At 42.3% G+C, this 19,405-nt stretch overlaps 1 protein-coding gene across 1 annotated transcript; it reads right to left on the bottom strand.

The window, feature by feature from the left end:
• Positions 1–4,446: 4,446 nt before the first annotated feature.
• Positions 4,447–19,110, bottom strand: slc25a22a (solute carrier family 25 member 22a). The gene is made up of 11 exons (XM_063479544.1): positions 18,926–19,110; positions 12,123–12,300; positions 11,895–12,020; positions 11,724–11,779; positions 10,673–10,763; positions 10,002–10,056; positions 9,246–9,306; positions 8,899–9,043; positions 8,657–8,811; positions 8,496–8,571; positions 4,447–8,379 (listed from the first exon to the last, which is right to left on the bottom strand). Exons 2-11 carry the CDS (start codon positions 12,140–12,142, stop codon positions 8,226–8,228), a joined length of 939 nt encoding a protein of 312 aa, XP_063335614.1. The 5' UTR covers positions 12,143–12,300; positions 18,926–19,110; the 3' UTR covers positions 4,447–8,225.
• Positions 19,111–19,405: the final 295 nt, after the last annotated feature.

Genomic DNA, 19,405 nt, shown 5'->3' with positions numbered 1-19,405 from the left:
AAATAAATAATAAAAAAAAAGCAGCAGGTGTTATTCCCGTATAACCTGAAGATTTAGGTGGTAATTAGCATTACCTCTCAGCCCGGGAGAGTTATATTTATGCTTGCTGGTGACGGCAGGGGACGCGAGTCGAGTGTGCTTCTGGGCACCCGACGAGAGAAGAAATCACGCCTCAAAAACACGTGGGAGAGATTACTCAAATATTCCTCCTTTGTACCCTCTTTACCCCTCTAGCGGCTGCACGGTTGTCTCTCCCCGTTAAGCAATAAGCTGCAGCCCATTAGTAATTTTTTTTGTCTTGCAGGATGTCAGGCACACCATAAATACACATATACATGCACACAGGTTTCACTGTAGCTAAGGGCTTTGACCTTGTGTTATGCTGTCCTTATTAAGTAGCTATTGCAAATGTCCCGAAAGCACCAACAACACAACGCAATGCACGCTGGCAAATCCATGCATATGACAAAGTAGATGTGCTTACAACAGGTTCACAATTGATGGTTCAAATGGTGCACTGGTAGAAATGCAGGATCGGGCTAAAGATTCTCCTAGGAGGCAATTAACTGCACAGATATTACATAATGACAGCCCACACTTCTCACCAGCATCCCCGGTCCATGCCAAAGGATGAGATGGGGCTTGTTGAGAAGAATTACGTTAACGAGGAGGTTGGGGGGTGGCGGGAGGGTACACCCCCCTCTCTCATCCCCTAACACCACCACCTTTTCGTGCCAGTCACCTCAAGAGGAAGCAGCGGGTCAGAAATGAAACACCTTGAAACTGTCACAGGACGCTCTCTCCCTCCGCACAGAGGGGCACAATTCTTGACGGGATCTTACCTTTGCTATTGTCCTCTTCCCTGTTCAGATACATGGCTGTTACTTCACTCCGAGGCAAACGCGATCGCAGGTATTTACTCCTCCGGCGCGTACCGTGAGCTCCGCTGATGTGATTTAGTAGTAGTAGCTGTTTATTGTTTTTGTTGCTCTCCTCAACAGCTTCTCCTCTCTCCTCCTAGTGGATAGGTAGGCTAACCAGTTTGAGACTCTCACTATCTCCCTCCCTCCCTCTCGTCCTCTCCCTGCCTCCTTCTCTCTTTCTCTCTTTCTCTCTCTCTCTCTCTCCCTCTCTCTGTCTCCCTCTAATAACCACTGTGCGCTGTGGCTCAGAGGACAAAATGGGGAAAGTGACTTTTGCAGCAGTGTGAAGAAGTCTGCCACGTGTGATTTTTTTTATCATTTCGCTTGTTTTGCATATGTTTGTCATATTTAAAAATGTGCCTGTGCGCGTAAAGGGGAGTGCAGTCACAGCCCACCGATGGAGACTTATTTACGCAGGGCTTGTATCCATGTTGCACAGGTTAATTGGGAAATCTCTTTGGTATAAACAGCTTTTAACTGTGTAAAAGTACCAAATTACAAGCAAAATCCTGCGAAGTCTTTAGCTTCTTTTTAATGGGTTTCCACAGTGGTTCCAAGATGTATATATTATCCTAATCAGAAGATTAATGTAAATGCCCAGTAATTCTTTTATTAGAATGGCCATAGGTTGTGCGTGTAAAATGCAGGTGAAATGATTAGCTGACAACTAAATCCTCATTTAAGCCATTTATCAAGCAAAACTGCCTCCTTCTCCAGTAGAGTTCAAGCTTTTGTTCGTTGATGCCAACATTAACTGATTGGATCCACTCAGGAAAAAGTTCATGCCCAAAATGCTGACTTTAAGTAATCTGATCACATGTTAATTTTCTATGTAATTTGTTTACATGAGTACATGTGACTTGAAAAAAATACGTTTTTTTTGTTGAGTAAATATTTAATCAACAGTGATGCTAATCATAACTAAATAACTATTTAAATGTCCAAACAAATGTTGAATATTAAAAGTGCATTTTTAAAAAATGATATGATAATAGTGGAGTGGAATCACCAGTCTTTAATTAATTGTCTTTAATTAATAAAGACAAACCAATGGTAGCGGTCATGTACTCGGCACACTGCCTGAATGACACATTTTAATGGATCAATTTGTAAAACCCAGTGCTTCACTACCACCTAACACTGATATGATGCGAGAAAAGTTGGAAACCCATCTGGCCCTGTCACTTCACCCCACCTGCCTCATATCCATATCCCCGCTTTGTATAGTATTTCATGCAAGATGGTATCCTGCATGAGTTTGCCGACCGCATCATTAGGCCCGGGGCAGACTGAGAGCTTTCTTGGAGTCATTGGGTGCTTCCCCTGTCACTTTTTGATGCAAGGTGATGTGACTGCTATCCCTATATTAGATGCAGAAATGAGATGTCGATTATTTTACCACTCGGTATTCAGCCTGTATTACATCACCCATTGGCAGCCCAGGAAGTGGTGAAGGAACAGTTTGTCCATGACCTTGACTTAGTTCTAGAAAAAGCCAGTTAGAAAGCAAATTAAAACATTTTCAATTATTTTTTCCCCTTTCTTTGAGCAAATTTCCAATTTGTGCTGGAACTTCCTGTCGCATGAAGCTGGAGCATTATAAAATAAATGGGATAAGTCATGACAGTTATTAAAACTAAACCATAGAGCCCACATCAAAACATTTGCCACTCAGTAGATGTTGTAAAAAATAGAAGTAGTTTAATTAATCCATGGCATTAAATCTGAAAAAAAAAAATAAAAAGTGGACACTGGTCACCAATTCCCTCTGCTCTGAAATTCTGACAGCGTCTCCTGCGGTATGTTATTGTACTTCACAGCCTATCAGAGACTCTCAGATTGCCTGAGTAATAAATGTGAATGTTACCCACACAAGTCTGCAAAATAGAAAGCTAATATTCTATTCCGTCACGTGGCCCTCTGATATCACAGATTAGAAATTCAATAGGATATGAGAAGAGCTGTACTGTAGATGCAAATGCTGTGTGCATTTGCAATACCTCAACTAACTGTTTGCCTGCGTCTTGTGAATAGAGCTGCGAAGGTCATTTGCTCAGAGCGTCCTGCAGTGATTTCCATTTGATTATATTTTGTTTTGCGCTGCGCTGCGCTTCGTGCTATTTGTTCACGACCTGAGAATCTTTTTGCCATTTGTTAGGAGAATTCTCCACAGGCTAATTTGACCACAGTCTATTCGCACCCCCTGCCCCACGCCGCAGCCACCACCCCCTGCCCCTGTGCTCCCAGCAGCATTGTGCCTGTCACTGATGCATCTGTCTCCACTGGTATCTATAAATACCCCCTTCTCTCCCCTTCAAAAACCTGATTCCCATTGATTTAGTGACCTATATACACATCACCATCATCCCCTCCCTTCCTCCGGCTCTCTGCTCCTTCTGTAGATGGTCCTTTGCTGTCTCCACCTCTGATTTTCTCTTTCCTTCATCATCCTTTCCCATTAAGCCCAACTTAGACCACCTCTTCCTCCACCTTCTCCCATCCTCTTGCTAGAAAGCAGGAAAGGCTAATAATAGTTCACGGTGGAAAGCTTTAGTCATGACACATGAAAAGGACTCGAGTGAGGAAAAGAACAGTAGCTGGTGCTCATTTCTGTATTTCAAAGTGTTGTCATTGTGGTAAAATGAGCCTTCAGCTAATCTGCTGTGCGTGTAAACACTGGAGTGGATAGGAAAGGAGTCTCTCAGAGAGGAACAGCATTCAATGTGAAATCTAACTCTGCCTAAATAAGATCAAAGACAAAGACATACAGAAAAAGAGAGAGCGGGGTGTGTGTGGTGTGCATGCAGGGCTGTATGAAAGTGCTATGATGTAATAATGCTGCAGGCTGCTGCAAAATAGCACCCAGAGAACTAATGCCATGAACAGTAATGTTAAATTCATTGCAAACAGCAAGGGATTAATAATGAATACGTTCTGCTGAGACAAGCAGGAATCCTAAACCCCAAACATTAGGCTAAATTGCACAAGAAAATGCACTTGTTCCTATCATGCAAGTTCTAAACACATAGACAGACCTTATTCAGCTAGTACAACCACAAAGAGCTCAGGTAAAAGAGGCTCAGCTGCCTATAAGGTCTGCCACAGCTGTAAGAGACTAACAAAAGAAAGCTGAAACAGTGAGTGAGATCGGAGCGCGTGATTTTCTACCACACCACCCCAGCTTAGCATACACCTGTAGTACAAGGCACTGCTCTGCTCTCTTCCCACTCCCACTACAGGACCACAGCTCTACTGCGAGCCCACACTGACACCTGGTGGCTTCATCGGGCAAAAACCATAACAGCAGTCACAGCTGCTCCCGTGCCCCGAGGAGCCACAATGTCACCCTTGTAGTCTTCAAAACATAGCCCTACTGTTCAGTCTTCACAGCAGTATTACACGTGAAAAAAAACGCTGTGTCAGTTCTTCTGTGTTCTCTCGGACGACCGCCGGACCACATTTATGAGAGTTGGAAAAAAGTGTGACACTCAGCACACAGACAACCACAACAGGAGATTTCAGGACAGTGAGTTTATTTAACAGCGAATTGTGACAGGGAACACAATTTATTTATTTTCCATTGCATTGTAAACCATGTCTAAGACAACCGTGTCATTCACCACATATTCATAAACACCGTCTATGTCATAGAGAGACTTTGTAGGTGGACAGCGGGGGTGGGGGGTCCTTGATTTCTAAAGTGCTATAATGCACAATTCCTCTTGGAGGAAGAGAACAGAGGCCGTGAAATGAGCTCAGACCCTCCAAAAGGCCTCCAAGGTCCCCCCCAGCGGCATTATTCATACACCGTGTTTCCTGTGACTGACGGATGGTGTTCAGTGTTTACTTTTTTCCTACTGAGTGTCTGTGTGTGTGTGTGTGTGTGGCTTTACTTATTGCATATCAGTGAGCTGGTTCGTGAAATTTCTCGGTGAACGTGTAAAGCACAAATCTTTAGATTAAAACGTAATAAACTCTTCACTATATTCATAATACATCTCATAATATCTACGTTACATTCTTATATTAGATTCGTTTAGAATATGTACGGGATATACATTTGTGGATAACTGGTGACGGGTGACATAGTGAACACCATCACGTTGGGTCTCTTATAATGACCTGTTGTCTCAGCCCTATGGATCCAGTTTTACAGACATACATAAGCTGACATGTTCATTTCATTCAAGACTTCTGCACAGAAATAAATCAAGACTTTTAAATCACATCTGCAAAAGCAGCACATGGATTTCCAAGATTTCGAGTATCCAAAGCGGGTCTCTTGTGCCTAATGATCCTTTGTGCTTTCTTTGATTGTATACACTCCGGGTCGTACATTTGGTGTTTTAAAAGCTCCTCTGTGTTAGCCCGCACCCTGGCGACAGATGCTGGACAGATTGGATGGCAGAGGAGGGCAACAGATAGAAAGAAAGGGAGAGGGGAGGGCATTGGACCGACAATCAAGAGAATCAAGAGAAAAATAGTGTGTCACACTAACAACTACACATCAACTACACCACTACACCGTCAGACACGCACGCACATACACACAAAAAAACCTAATGCACGAGGTCGGTTTAAATTCACAGCAGGGTTAAAGAAAATTGACTTGCGCAGCGTGTTCAAAGTTCGGGCAAAAAAACAGATGAGAACGATCCGAGAACAACGAGGGAGGGGTGGGCTTTTAAAGGAAATCACAACAGTAATCTGGACGAGACAAACGTAGGCATTGTGATGACAATAACAGCAAATACAAAATGAACTGGAATGTGGAAAAGAAAAAAAAAAGATTACAGCGGTACTTTATGTAGCCAAGCTCACATGAGCAGACGGGCCATCTTATTATCTGCCGACATGGCTGGAGGTGCCAGATGATGTCCCTTACTGACCTATGGCTTTCAGTTAAGACATTGATAACGCTGAGATTAGCTCGAAGTGATTCAGTCAGTGTGGCCTTGGTCATTAGTGCAGCCACTGTCATATTGCAGCCACCTCATGAAAGAAGCACCATTCAAAACAGACAGATTTTCTTTACCGTCCGATGCCAGCAGGTCTCTGTCGGCTTTCACATTTAATTTTCAGAACTCTTTAAGCATTTCTGCGAGTCGTTAACTTAAAACGAAAGACACTTCGCTCTATCGCCGATGCTTCATTTGGTCCTAGCTGATGAAACAGGCTGACCCACACTTAAACAACAGCAATAGGCAGAAATGCCTCCATCCCCCCCAAAAAAGAAAACTACACTAGTGTTCCCCACTGCAAACATTTACGAAAAAAATCTCATTAAAATGTTGCATTTAAGTTCATATGATGTGTCCGGCGTTAATATTCCTTCATTCGATATGTCCACATCATCATAAAACATAAAAATCACCACAACATGAATTGACAGGGGAGCTGGAGAGGTAGGTGTGCAAAAAAAGCCATCATTTACAAAACAAACAATAAATCCCAAAACGTCGAGTTCATATCATCTGCATATTTACAATATAGTTAAGGTGGACACTTTGACACAGGAAAAGAAAAACAACACACAAATACATAGTGCTATACTGCCCACAGAAAGGAATATCGATAAATAAAGCTCACTCCCACAAATTAAATACACTGAAAAGTTGCATCGTGTATCTACAGTGCAACAGTGCAGTTGACGAGCTGCTTGAACGGTGGGAGCAAGGAGGGAATGTGATTGGAATAATACACTTCAAAGTCACCTTGATCTCCGGTGAGATAAACCAATGGCAGCGCTTCAGTGTCGTGATGCATAAACAAGATACAACAGGGCTGCTTTCCCTCGCAGCTTAAAGCAAACAAAACCCTCTAAAGCAAATAAACAGATGTTTGGTTAAAAAAGAAAATCATCGAGTGCACTGAGAACGCATTGGTGTGATTTTCTGATATCCAAAGGATTTTTAGCTCTTTTGGTCCTGCCATTAAATTCAAGTTTGGATAAAGAATTCAAACTGAATATGAACTCATCTGTAAACAAAAATAATTCGGTCTGCATCTGATGTGAGGATGAAATGCTCTGGACTTGCTGGCTCCACAATGGATGACTGTATTCATAAATCTCAGGAGGTGAGGTCTGACCGTTTGTTAGCATCAATAATTACTAATAATCTGGCTTTCCATTAGAATTACTTTCAGCTCATTTAGTGTTCACAGCTATCGTCTGTGTCTGAATCAACTGTGCATCACACGTGGCAGAAAGCTGCTTGCTGCACTTTAGGTTGCAATCCAATCAGTGATGTCACAGCAGGTGTTTTCGGTCGCCTGAAAAAGGCTAACTAAACCCCCGCTGTGACATCAGTGATTGGGGTGTGGGCAGGAGTGCGATGCGCTTGACCCATAAAAAGGCGCGAAGACGCAGCTGTTTTGTGATTCCGTCAAAGTTCAAACAAAGTTTACGCATGTAGTTTGTAGTTGAGCACCGATTCTCACACTGGTGCTTCAGTCCAGTGTGCATCCACGAAACAAAGCTATAGTCGTAGTGGGGGGGGCAACAGTTGAACCATTGTGGTAGTGCAACGCATCAGATGGAACCTGATCTACTTAAAAAGCCATGGCAATCAAAGTGTGCTCAGAGCTGAATGGCTGGGTTCATTACAACCACTTACAGGAAGGGATGTGGCTCCTACGGAAAGATCATAGCGATTGTGCTGGTATCACATCAACACGTTGCCTCGGTCTTTGTCTGAAACAGAGGCCTGTGTTACTGTAACTCGTTGTGTGTTACCTTTTAAGACATAAGGTTAAGGGAAGGTTGTGTTTTTGTTTTTTGTTTTACAGGATTAATATTCTTCTACTTGCCTAAGTAAGGAATGTGCATTTATTTTTAATCTGATCATCATCATTTATAATTTATAGTTTCAAACCAATTGGTAAGACTTCGTCTGTCATTTAAAGACTAAAATTTGGTACTGTAGGGTGGCAGAACTGCAGCAACCGAGGGCAGTACATCTGCTTTAAAACTTTAACAATCATATTCAAAAAGATAAGTACAATGTTGTAATTATAAAGCGATATTCTTTTTAAAACTTAAAACAAGCTGATATTTGTGGCTTTATTTCCAGAGAGCTGGCTAAACCTGCCAACTGGATTTTTTTTTTGTGCCGCCATAGGCAGCTTGGCAAACTAAGGCTCCCTCCTGAATGATTTGAACACATTCAACACAAAAAATTTAAAACAATCTGTACTAATGGTCACGCTCTGACCCATCACAAACTTCTCTCGGTATGGGATGAATCTTCGCGAAGTTGGTGTAATGCATTATGGGAGGGAAAGGCAGAAAGGAGGTGCTCCTTATTTGTCTTTTTTAGGCAAGAAGCTGAGGATAAATTCACCCACGCCCAGGAAGTAGACCACCTGGGCAATGCCAAACAGAGGAGCGATAACCAAGGCTCGACAGTAGGCTCCCTTCAGGAAGGCTGATGGACCCTCGTTACGCATGATTTTCCTGGGGAACAAACAGGAAAACATTGGATTAACCCAAAAACACATCCAGCACCGGCAGACATGGTGGGTGACTGTACATAGCACTTGGCACGTGCTGTAAAAGCATAATTAGGTCACCTGATGCAGTCAGTCACTCCAGTGTACGTGTCTTCTGTGTTCCCTCGGGTCAGCGACTGCAGTCTAGTCTTTATAACTGCAACACAGTGAGTTCAGGTGAGTATAACATCAAACATCAGTGCAAAGACTGCGGAAACAGTGTTCTCAGCATCACTGCTCACCATCAACGGGGTTTACAGCCACAGCTGCCGTGCTTCCTGCAACGCAGCCTGATATAAACGAAACGTAGAAAGGAGCAGGGCCCTCTGCGCCTCTTTTTCCAAAGTTATTCAAGTTGGCGAAAAGGGGGAAATAGATAATAGAGAATGGAACATCCCTATAAAATCAGAGAAATAAAACCATGACAGTAAGTTCTGAGAAATTCACTAAATCTACAAAAGTACAGTTGCCAAATCTGTTTTACCTGAGCAGCGTGGCACCAAGGCCTTTATACAGCCCAGCAATGCCCTTTTCCCTCAGTAACTGTCTGCTAATCTGCATGGCTGTCGGGGATTTCGTCTCCACGGTACCTGCTGCCACTGTCTCTGGCATCAGCTTCCTTTGAGCAGCTACAAATTGCAGGGAACATTGAAAGAAAAGTTCAAGCACTCGATGCTAAGAGCAGGTATACATAAACAAACATTTTGGATTTGTAACAGAAAAAAAGACAATAAGATAAAACTGTTGTCATCTCTGACGTGACCACATGAGGCCACTGTTACTACACAATGTCACAAACAGCAGTCTTTGCTAGATTAGATCTCCTCTTACCAATCCGCCCAGCATCTTGGAGCTGAATTTTCAACATCTCCATAGGAGTTGTGACAATAACCTACAATTAGAGCAAAATAAAGGTTTCACATGAACTGTCAACATATTCGGATTGTGAACAAATTAATCTGAAAGTTTAGTTTACGACTGATTAGTACAGAGAGTGGAGGGGGGAAAAAAAACAAGTGCAGTGTAAATCTAATTTCATCCATTAGCTAAATGTCAACTCTTGTTTTCCTCTCTAATCCACACAGTAGTAACTAGTTAACTGGATTAAGGGTGAGATGGTCATGTTCTCAGCTGCAATCTTAATCCAAGGTCTGCTACACTTAATCTAATCACATTCCTCGGGCTTGAAGCCTTTGGCCTCATTGACAACAGGCATTTCCTTCTGACTCACTCACTCAGCGCACATGGCTGAGCACTCTCACAGAGTCTTATCTGATCACTCACGTCTAGCTGCCAGAGTATAGCCCGCTAATGGGACAGCATCTCAGTGATTAGAAATCATTCACTAAAATGGAATATTACAGGTCACATTCAGATCACAGATAACACTATCTGCAGTGAGAAACTCCCAAGTATGTTTTATGACTACCACCTCTTATTTAAATGTGGCTGTGGTTAATTCCAGCTGTAGGCAGAGACAAATGAGGTCCAGTGGTTTGGATGTGATCTGACACTGGCAGTGTTAAAGCTGGGTGTTCCAGATGGAGAACAGGAGGATGCAATTAAAGAAGCGCCTCACTCACTCACCTGGCATGTACCTGCACCGCAACCGGCCAACATCTCTTTGAACAGAGTAATCTTTCTGGAGAAGCAAAAGGTAAAAGCGAGATCAGATTAAAGCAGACACTAGACTGACAGTGTGAGAGCCAGACAACTTCATTTCCACAGTCCTCAAAAAGGAGTTGTAACCACTAGTGCTGGTGATGCTAATCTTTGTCTTCCATATCAACATGTCAAGCACAAGGGCAGATTAATAATTCACAAGGCGAGCAGGTGGGCCAGACAAGTCAATCATTCATCAGCCTACATGTTTGTCTCCATAGCGATGGAGACGGATGCCCCAGAGAGCTCCAGGGTTGTCTGCACAGACAGTGCTCATGGTGGATAACAGGTACTTGTTTATTCAGCAGCGCACCATGATTGGTTTGTGGCGTATGTAATGTGATTCCACTGTGTGCCAATTATATTTCACACGTACATGTAACTCTGTATTTAGAAACCAAACAGTTAACAAGCCAGCGTGAAGTGCTCGGTGCCTCTGAGAAGCTGACAGAAAATGGGGGATTAGCTGGAGCCTTGGTGACACTAAAGACAGCTAACATGTCAGGTTATATACTAGTAAACACGCCAGTTAATTACAGTGGGAATTAGAGAAGTGGGCAAGTGTCAATCTGCCTGTCAGCACTTTCATTTCTCACCCATCCTTGGAGAGGTGATGCCTGAAGAAGTCGTTTGCAGCCAATTTGATGGCTTTCTCCGGTGTGACTAGCGTTAAGTTCACGGCAGCTCCTGAGAAGATAAAAATGGCAGAGAAGGAAAGTAAGACACAAAGAAGAAGAAAAAAATAAGTATTTAAGTATTCTCTTTTTTCTCTACAGTTTGTGAGTTTTGTTGTTGTGTAACTTTGTGTAACAGGTTTTTCTTTATTATTGTAATGGCTGTATGTTTAGCCTTTAGTACATGTTACTACTGTAACCTGGTTTCCACTGGTATTTAAAAGTGTTTATTTTGATCTCGTTTAATCTAGCCTTCCCAGCATCCTCCTGTAACTTTTTAAGTCTTCATCTCTGTCAGGTGATTCCCTTCTTAGTTATTTCCTCTTGTGCCTTGTTGTAGGTTTGACTTCCTTTGTTATTGTCTTAATTAGTTTTAGCCGTTTCTTGTTACCCTAGTGTTTCCACTTCCCTGATTACCTCATGTGTGTATCTATAGCCTCAGTTTCCCTTTGTCCTTTGTAAGAGTGACTGTTATTCACTCTTGTGTGTGACTGTCATTGGTTGTTGTGTCGTTATTATTTTGCCACATGGGATTTATATTCTTGGAGCAATAAAAAAAACACTGTTATATTTTCTAAGTAAAAACTAATAAAGGGAAATCTATGTTTCTTAAAACTGTGTCTTAAAAAAGACACATGAAAGACCACTGCCCCCCCCCCCCCATGTTATCTTATGTTAGACTTTCCACATCTGCAGAATGCAAAGATACACTTAGGTCTGAGTGACATAAATTTCATCATCAGAGGGTGAATGTGAGGCTCTGTGCTCTGTGCAGATATCCATGTCCCTGCCAACTACACTAAAAAGCATCAACTATTAAAACATTGTTTAAGTGAACACCAAACAGACTTGATACGCGCATAACAGGAGGTGCTTCAAGCACACAAGCCTACACAGGTTAGAAAAATGATTACCTTATATTTAAATGAGCTTACACATTAATCACATACAAAGTCAAAAATCTTCACTTTACCTCGGTACATCCCAAAATATCCCTCTGACCGAATGGTCTTAATAAGGCAATCTGACCTGTAACACAAGCACAACAGTTGTGGTATGTCAGTTGAAGAGCTGCCTGATAGGCTGAGTAACACTACACAAGGCTACTGTGGATTAAAGCTGAAAAAAGAAAAGAAAGTCATACATGCTGGTGTAAAGGCGAGATCCATTTTGCTGGTTTTGGAGACGAGTCTTGGCCAGGTCAATGGGAAACACACAGGTCACTCCGATTAGGCCAGCGATCCCCCCATTGATCAATTTGGCAGGCAAACTGGATGAAGGTAACAACCATAAATAAAAAGACAAAAATATCAAATGTGGGTGGTCACTAGATTAAAAACAAAGCCACAGCTCCAAACCTCTGTAACCTTACCTGATCTGCTTGTCAGCCATTTATCTGAAGCCCTGACTGGTCAAAGTTTAATGCGTCTGCTAACTGGCTGGTTTGTTGTTAAGAGTAGTGTTCGGCTGTCCGGGTGGGATTATGTAGCGGGACTATCTTCTGTCCACTTGACTTGTTCCAGCTGTTGTCAGTTCAAGCTAGGGGATATCTGTAAAGAAACAGAAAAGGATCTGTTCACATCTAGCACTGTCATGAAGTCGCCCGAATGAGAAAAATTTCAAAGGTTACCATGAAGCAATGTCACTTCTACAAATATTACAACATGGACTTGCTTTGGTAACAAGTTACGGCAACAAGTATAAATATATATGCATGCTTCTGCTCAAAGCAACTTATATTAAATGCATTGAAACTAAAAATCAGCCATAGGTTTTGCAAACCTTCCTATTAACATTATTCTGTTTGTTTAGTGCTTTCAAAAGTGAGATGAAAATTATGTAAATGCCTGCAATGGAAAGTCAATATACCAAAAAATGGGTTTTTAAGCTTTGGTGAAAGATGGGCCGTGACACTCTACAGTCCTGGTGTCTGTGGATACTTCATTACGCTCTGTATATCCCACAGTTCACAGACGAGCATAAATATTTCCACTCTAACCCAGATAAACTTTTTAAAAAAGCACATCTCAAGTGGGGAAAGAAAGAAGAAGATGCAGGCCTAAAAAAAGCTATCTACAGCAGATGAACAGTATCTAAAAGGTATATCCTTAAGAACTAGAAAAAAAATCCAGCAAAGACCTGACAGAGGACATGTGGCACGCATCTGGCCCTCAGCTGATCTATCTAAGCATCACTGAAGCCTCATAAGAAATGGTGTCAGTGGACTGGTGGCTGTTAACAAGGTCTTCTTAAGGAAGGGAAACAGGGCGAACAAAGGCTGAGTTATGCCAAATGACTCAAGAGCTGGACTGAAAATTAGTAGCAACAGGTCTTATGGTGTGATGAATCCATATTTACAATTCTTGTTCAAATCACCATCAAAATGTACAGAGGAAGTTAGGAGAGAGTTGGAGCAGGGAGTGTCTACAGTCATCTATAAAACACGGTGGAGCCTCTGTCATAGTTCAGGACTGCATTTCAGCCAGTGGTGTTGGGTAATTATACAATTATGAATACAGAAAAATACTGACAGATTTTGATCGAATACAATTAGCGTCACAATGCAGTAAAAGAACACCTGGGTAGAAAACACACAATGAACCACTATCAGTCATTAACTGGCCTCCCCAGAGTCTGGACTTCAACATTATCAAAGCAGTGTGGGATCATTTTAACTGAGATTGTAACAAAAGCAGCCAATGTCCAAAGAAGAGCTCTGAATGTCCTTCAGGAAGCCTGGAGAACTATTCCTGAACACTACTTAAATACATTACAAGAAAGCTTGATTGAGTTCAGGTTACATTAAAGAATAGATTTGCTTGTCTCAAATATTGTCTTTCAGGCTCATTAGAATTGTTTTTGCCTAATATACTGTATTTCCATTTATGCTGCACAAATCATTGCATCTATTTCCAATTTCCTAGCGAAGAAATGAGGGGTGGCTCGAGACTTTAGCACAGCACTGTAGGTCTTTGGTAAAAGTGGAGGTTTGATAAAATGTCTCCTCAACTTTGATGGCTATCTTGCCATAAGAAGGCCCTGTTGACAAACTCTTTCACACTGGACAAACTTAAATGTGTTTAGTTTTTCATGATGAAAGACAATAAATCAATGTGTGCCATTAATACTTAAAACTATCAACATGTTATGAAAAAGCAAGACTAATCACATAAATGTAAATGTACATTTGAGAGAGCTTTAGCCATAAATGCAGACTGATTACTAACTGCTAAACAACTCTATCACCAGCCAAACATCTGTGCAGCATGTGTGTCCTTGAATGCTCATGTTTTCATGTTTTCATGCTTTTTCATGCTTTTCATGCTTTCATTGTCAACCTGAGGTGCTATAGAGGAAGCTCAACCCTCTGCAGGCTAAAACAGTAATTATGAAAAAAAAAAAAACCTAGATAAAATATGTCTGCAGTGGATAAGATGCGCCCTATTTTTGGTACAGAATGCCCTCGGTTTAAAAGGATGCTTCCCATTTCCCCTTTCATTCTCTCCTCCCCCTTCATCCACCAATCACAACCTGCCTCTACATGTGCACTCCGCTGCCTTCTCTCCCTCTCCTGCTCTCTCCCTCTCCCTCTCACCAACCCTCCCCCATCACTTCCCTCAGTCACGAGTCACGACTCTCAAACGCAGCTTTTCCGTCTCAGATCTTTGCTGACTTGTGGGCTTCTTAGTGAAGTACAAATGCTTACAGTTGCACAACAGCAATATCACTAATTCCTCGGATCCGCTTTCAGAGACATTTCGCAGCACGAGGTGATGTTTCGGTTTACAGAGGACATGAATGCAGCTGCAGTCTGGTGTGTTTAGTTTGGATGTGGACTTGAGGCCCCTGCTAGCTGCTCCAGAGGTGGAAGAGGGAAGAAAGGGGGGGGAGTTGGTTTAGAGCAGGTCAGCGAGCTGTCTCTGGTGTCTGTTGGCTGGGCGTTCTCCTCTCTGCTCCTTGGAGCCAAACACAGGCAACTTCACAACCCACCTCCATCGCTCATCTTCCTTTAACTGTTTTCTCGCCGAGCAGCGACGCTGCGCCCACATTTCCACTGTGCTGCATGCTCCTTTTGTTTTGCTCTCGCTGACTTCCTCTCGAACATAGGCACATTAACACCACGGCCAGCAGTGGGGATATAAGCTGAATTTAAAAGTGGCTATACATTTGGTTAGTAACAGGACTGAATATTAAATGAAAGCCACGAAACTGACATCTTCCTCCTTCTCTACACTGCCTGCAGCTTTTTTTGTCAACTTCACTTCAGCCACACGCCACAGCTATGTCTGCTCCAGGATCCATCTGACCCCTAGCCATAGCGTGGCTGCGCTGTCTTGTCATGACAATTGGAGTCTGTGTGGAAACAACTAGGACCAGTGTGCAGTGTCCACAGCAAGAGACACTGCTCATCTGCTAAGTTCTTTGCACAGCATAAGAGGAAAATAACAAAGCGGTGCCTCATTTGTAGTTCACATAACCAGGGATTTTTCATGCTCACTGTGCACACAAGTACTTTTAATCCACATACAGTTCAAGCTAAGCGTCTGTGTTACCTTACTTCACAGCAACATTTTCCAACATTTTTGGCCATTTGAAAAACAAAACTACATTTTAAGCTTGAGTAAATGAAACCCCACTTAAAAAAACAAAAGACATTTACAATCCAGGGTTTCCTCTTTGGTGGCCAACAAAATCTTTTACAGGCAGGCACGATGTTGATTTATCGATCAAGGAGGTGAATTACTTCTGGAAAACGACTTAAAAGCAAAAAGTGAGACAAAAGTGAAAACTTAATCAAATCAGCCAAGCACAAGTGACTTGAAGCATCTCTCTGACGCAGACTCACACGCACTCACATAGAGAGTGTTCACACTGAGGTCATATTTTGAGTTTGGACTACTGAAACTGATAAGCACTCATAAGTAAACAATACATGATTATGCAACTCAAGCAGAACCTTGAGCTGAACAACTTAAGCCGGCCCCATAAAACCACCCGCTGGACGTTTCTGATTAACAGCCTCGAAGAGAGTCAAGGCTCAGACTGAGACAGATAACAGTTGAGTTTCTGACCCTTATTCTCACTTCAGGAACGGGACAAAAAATGCTGCCATAGAGAAACAAGAACATGGGAACAACCTACCTAAGAAATATGTGTGAAGTTTAGTGCTTCCATCCACGTAATCCTAACAAAGGTGTGCCATACTGAAGCCTTTTTTTTAATCTAATACAAATATTTCAAATAATAATGCAGCAAGCACAGAAAAGACATTGGATCATTATGCAAGTGACATTAGTAATGTCAGATAAGTAGATTATAGAGGTCTGTTGCAATACAGTTGGATAAGAAAATATCAAAAGCTGATGATATTTTGGAACTATAAAATTTAAGTTATCATTATGAGGACACGCAGATATAGCTGTCCAATATTAACCCTGCTTACTAATGTCTCATATCAGAAAATAAGACAGCATTCACCACCATCAGTGGCTGATATTCATCTGTTGCACTGGCTACATGTTTTAAATATGTGCAGTAAAGAGTTTAAAGACTTGTTAAAAGTGTTAACTTTTAGTAAGATTATTTAAGATTTCTTTTTTTTCCCTAGAACAAAATGGAAACTAAATAATAACAAAAAAAAGAACAAAATACATTATAAAACTTGAACATCTGCGGTCTAAATCAGAGAAGACATTGCTTGGACTAATCTTCTCTAAGGCATGTGTCAGTGGCAAAAGACTCAAAGAAATGAAAATCTGGACACAATTTCTATGCAAACCTGAATGCAAATAATATTCCTATCATTTAAATCAGCTACAAGCATAATTCCCTCATCTGCCACAGAGCCTGAGCTGCTGCTCCTCTCCCAAGTGGCAGCAGGATAGAGGTCTTGCTGACTGAGCAGCAATGAGTTTGGGGAAGCATAAAAGGAAGTAAGCAGCAACAATGACAAAGTGCAGTGTTATTAAGTGCTCAGCTAACGTGACTATGGTTGGATGAAAAGACAGAAACGCACGAAAGTCAAACAGGCCATCGTCATTAGCTAAGCGCAGGCGGTTGTTACCGATCCATCTGTCTCACAAGAAATGATCTGATGAATCAGATGCACACTCTGAGGCATCCAAGGAGAGAGGAGGGGGACAAGGGGATTTTTGCAATTCTCTATCAGATGTCGAGTACTTTTTTGAGCTGCAAGAGCACAGAGGTCACACCTAATATAAACTCAATCTGTCCAGTTTCTTCCAGGGACAAGATTTTCCTCATTTTTAATTTATGAATTCAGTTAAGTTTACTGCAAAGCTGCTTCAACATATTATCATTCGGCTGACTTCTATATAGATATTAGAGCATATTTGATGACTGAGTTTAAATTTCCTTACTACACTAAAAGCAACATCTCCTGTTTTCACCATGAAGCATCAGCTGCTTGTATTTTGGCTATTTTTGGACAAAAGTGCAGAAACAAGGGATGAAATTTGTGGTGTCACAGATAAATCTGATTGCTACTCCCTCTTCCCTACTGCATCGGGATTATAAATCTAATGCCTACTTATGAAAGCTCTCTCGCAATCTCCATTTACAAAAAAGAGGGGTGGGAGTTGTGATCTTGGCACAAAGCATCTCTGCCAGTGGCGGTGCTCTTTGCGGCCATTAAAACTGACACACAGAGCATGCATTGTTGGAAACACCTGCTGGAGATGGGAACCAGAGTCCACAGGTTTCAGGCTGCAAAAAATACCCGCTTCTTTGCAAACGAATGGTGTTGTTTAGTCCCTCCTCTGGCACCAACCGTCTCCCTTGTGGCCCAGTTTCCAGTCACACGGGGCTTTTCTCTTCCGTCTCTTCAGTTCTGCTTACATCTCACCTTTCCTACAGCCTCGATAAAGGAATAATCATACTATTGTTGGTCCAGATTCAGCTTTAAAGTATCTGCTTACAATTTACAGTACTGTCCCCTACCATCAGTACCACTACACTTCATTCTCCATTCGGTGCACATACATTAGTGATATTTATCGGTCCTTGCCTAGACATTTTAGCGTACTTTCAGGGAAGGCTGAAAACTTGCAGTTTTCTGAATGAATGCAATGCCAAGTCATGAGTATCACAGTCACACAGGTGTGATAGATCCAGTGGAAAGCACAGGATGACACCCTATACTCAAGAGTGGCTCACCTCATGAATTATTTCAAGCGGTACAGATGCTTTGTTTGGACTACTTCTCCACTACAAATGCTGTTCATCTGAAAAACATGCTGGTTTTTCATGTACATGTCAGCACACTCAGCAGCTAAATGTTACCTTATGTGTGCACTGAAGGGAGTTTGGGGCCCCAGATGGAAGAGCGAGGAGTCACAGTAAAGTGAGTGGGTACTATGGGAATGACCTCCGTTATGTATCCTTTTCAGCAATAGTTCCATTACCTAATTTTGCAGATTCTTTAAAATGCTGGATCTTTCTAGAAGTGGTCCTAAGTTAGCGTTTAACCAGATGCAATGTGTGCCTTGTCAGAGTCAAAGAGGAGCAGCTTTACTTTTCTCTGCCAGTTAAAAAAAGGGTAGGTGGGTTTAAATGGGTTCACTACTACAATCCCAGCCCACATGATAACACCGTCACTATGGAGGAGAAGCCGGCAGAAGACGGGCTCTGACCCGTTTCTAACGGTAATAACCAAATATCAAAGAAGCTAATATTTGCGTTCAAGGCATTAAAATTTAAATAAGCCCCATCATTTGTCTGCAGAACTGCACGTACCCCGGTTGCACCTGTGTGCGCGGTTTGTGGGCCACATATGAGAAGGCATATTACCGACCACCGGTGTAACGGTTATTCCGCTGTTTCATAACGGTGGGCCAGACACGTTAACGTTAGTCTGCAATAGGCCCGGCTATGAACTAAACATCTTTAAAACCAGCACAGGATAACAAAAAACCCCAAAATGCTCGGCTTACCACATAACGGAAAATTATTTGCTGACCATGAATACGCGACAAACTCACATTCAAGCAAGCTAATACCCCATCTCTCCTGTGCCGTTTTACACATTTAAGCTCAGCCTTTTACCCTATTCCCAGGTGAGATTTCAACGGCTCTAGGCAAACAGGCACATTTTGTGAGTCAGATACCAGACGGTGAGAAGCGCAAGGCTCTGCCAGCATCCCGTTATGTACGTACCAGACACACAGAGCCGCTTCCGCTGTCTCCTCGGTGGTGCTGCGGTATGAAATCAAAGCCTTTACTCTCTGTATCTTCAGCTGAGAGACCCACAGTGGCTTACCTACCGGCGTTACTAGCGGTTCAGTCCGGTGGAGGGAGGTAGAGGAGGTGGGAGTGAAGGCAGGCGGGCAGGGAGGGAGGGAGGGAGGGAGGGAAAGCGATGGAGTGAATTAGAAAAAAACAGAAAAGAGGATTTTAAAAATGGGGGCCTCTAGTGGCGTGTAGTGGAAGTGCAGGAGGTAAAGTTGTAGCAATGGGGGATGGGAGTCGGCGTCATGGTGACGCTTCATCACATCACAGTGACCTTGAATACCGAAATAGAAAAAAATGGCACGAGCTGAAATATTGGGGCTGAGCATGCGGCAATAAAGGAGTGAGTCACGACCAAAGAAAGAAAAACAGCTGACAAGTACAAAAAATATATCCCAGTTTTACTTA

The sequence above is a fragment of the Pelmatolapia mariae genome, linkage group LG7, assembly GCF_036321145.2.
Source record: "Pelmatolapia mariae isolate MD_Pm_ZW linkage group LG7, Pm_UMD_F_2, whole genome shotgun sequence".
Lineage (NCBI taxonomy): Eukaryota > Metazoa > Chordata > Actinopteri > Cichliformes > Cichlidae > Pelmatolapia > Pelmatolapia mariae.
Note: the sequence above shows the minus strand (reverse complement) of the source record. Positions and strands in the feature narration are given on the sequence as shown.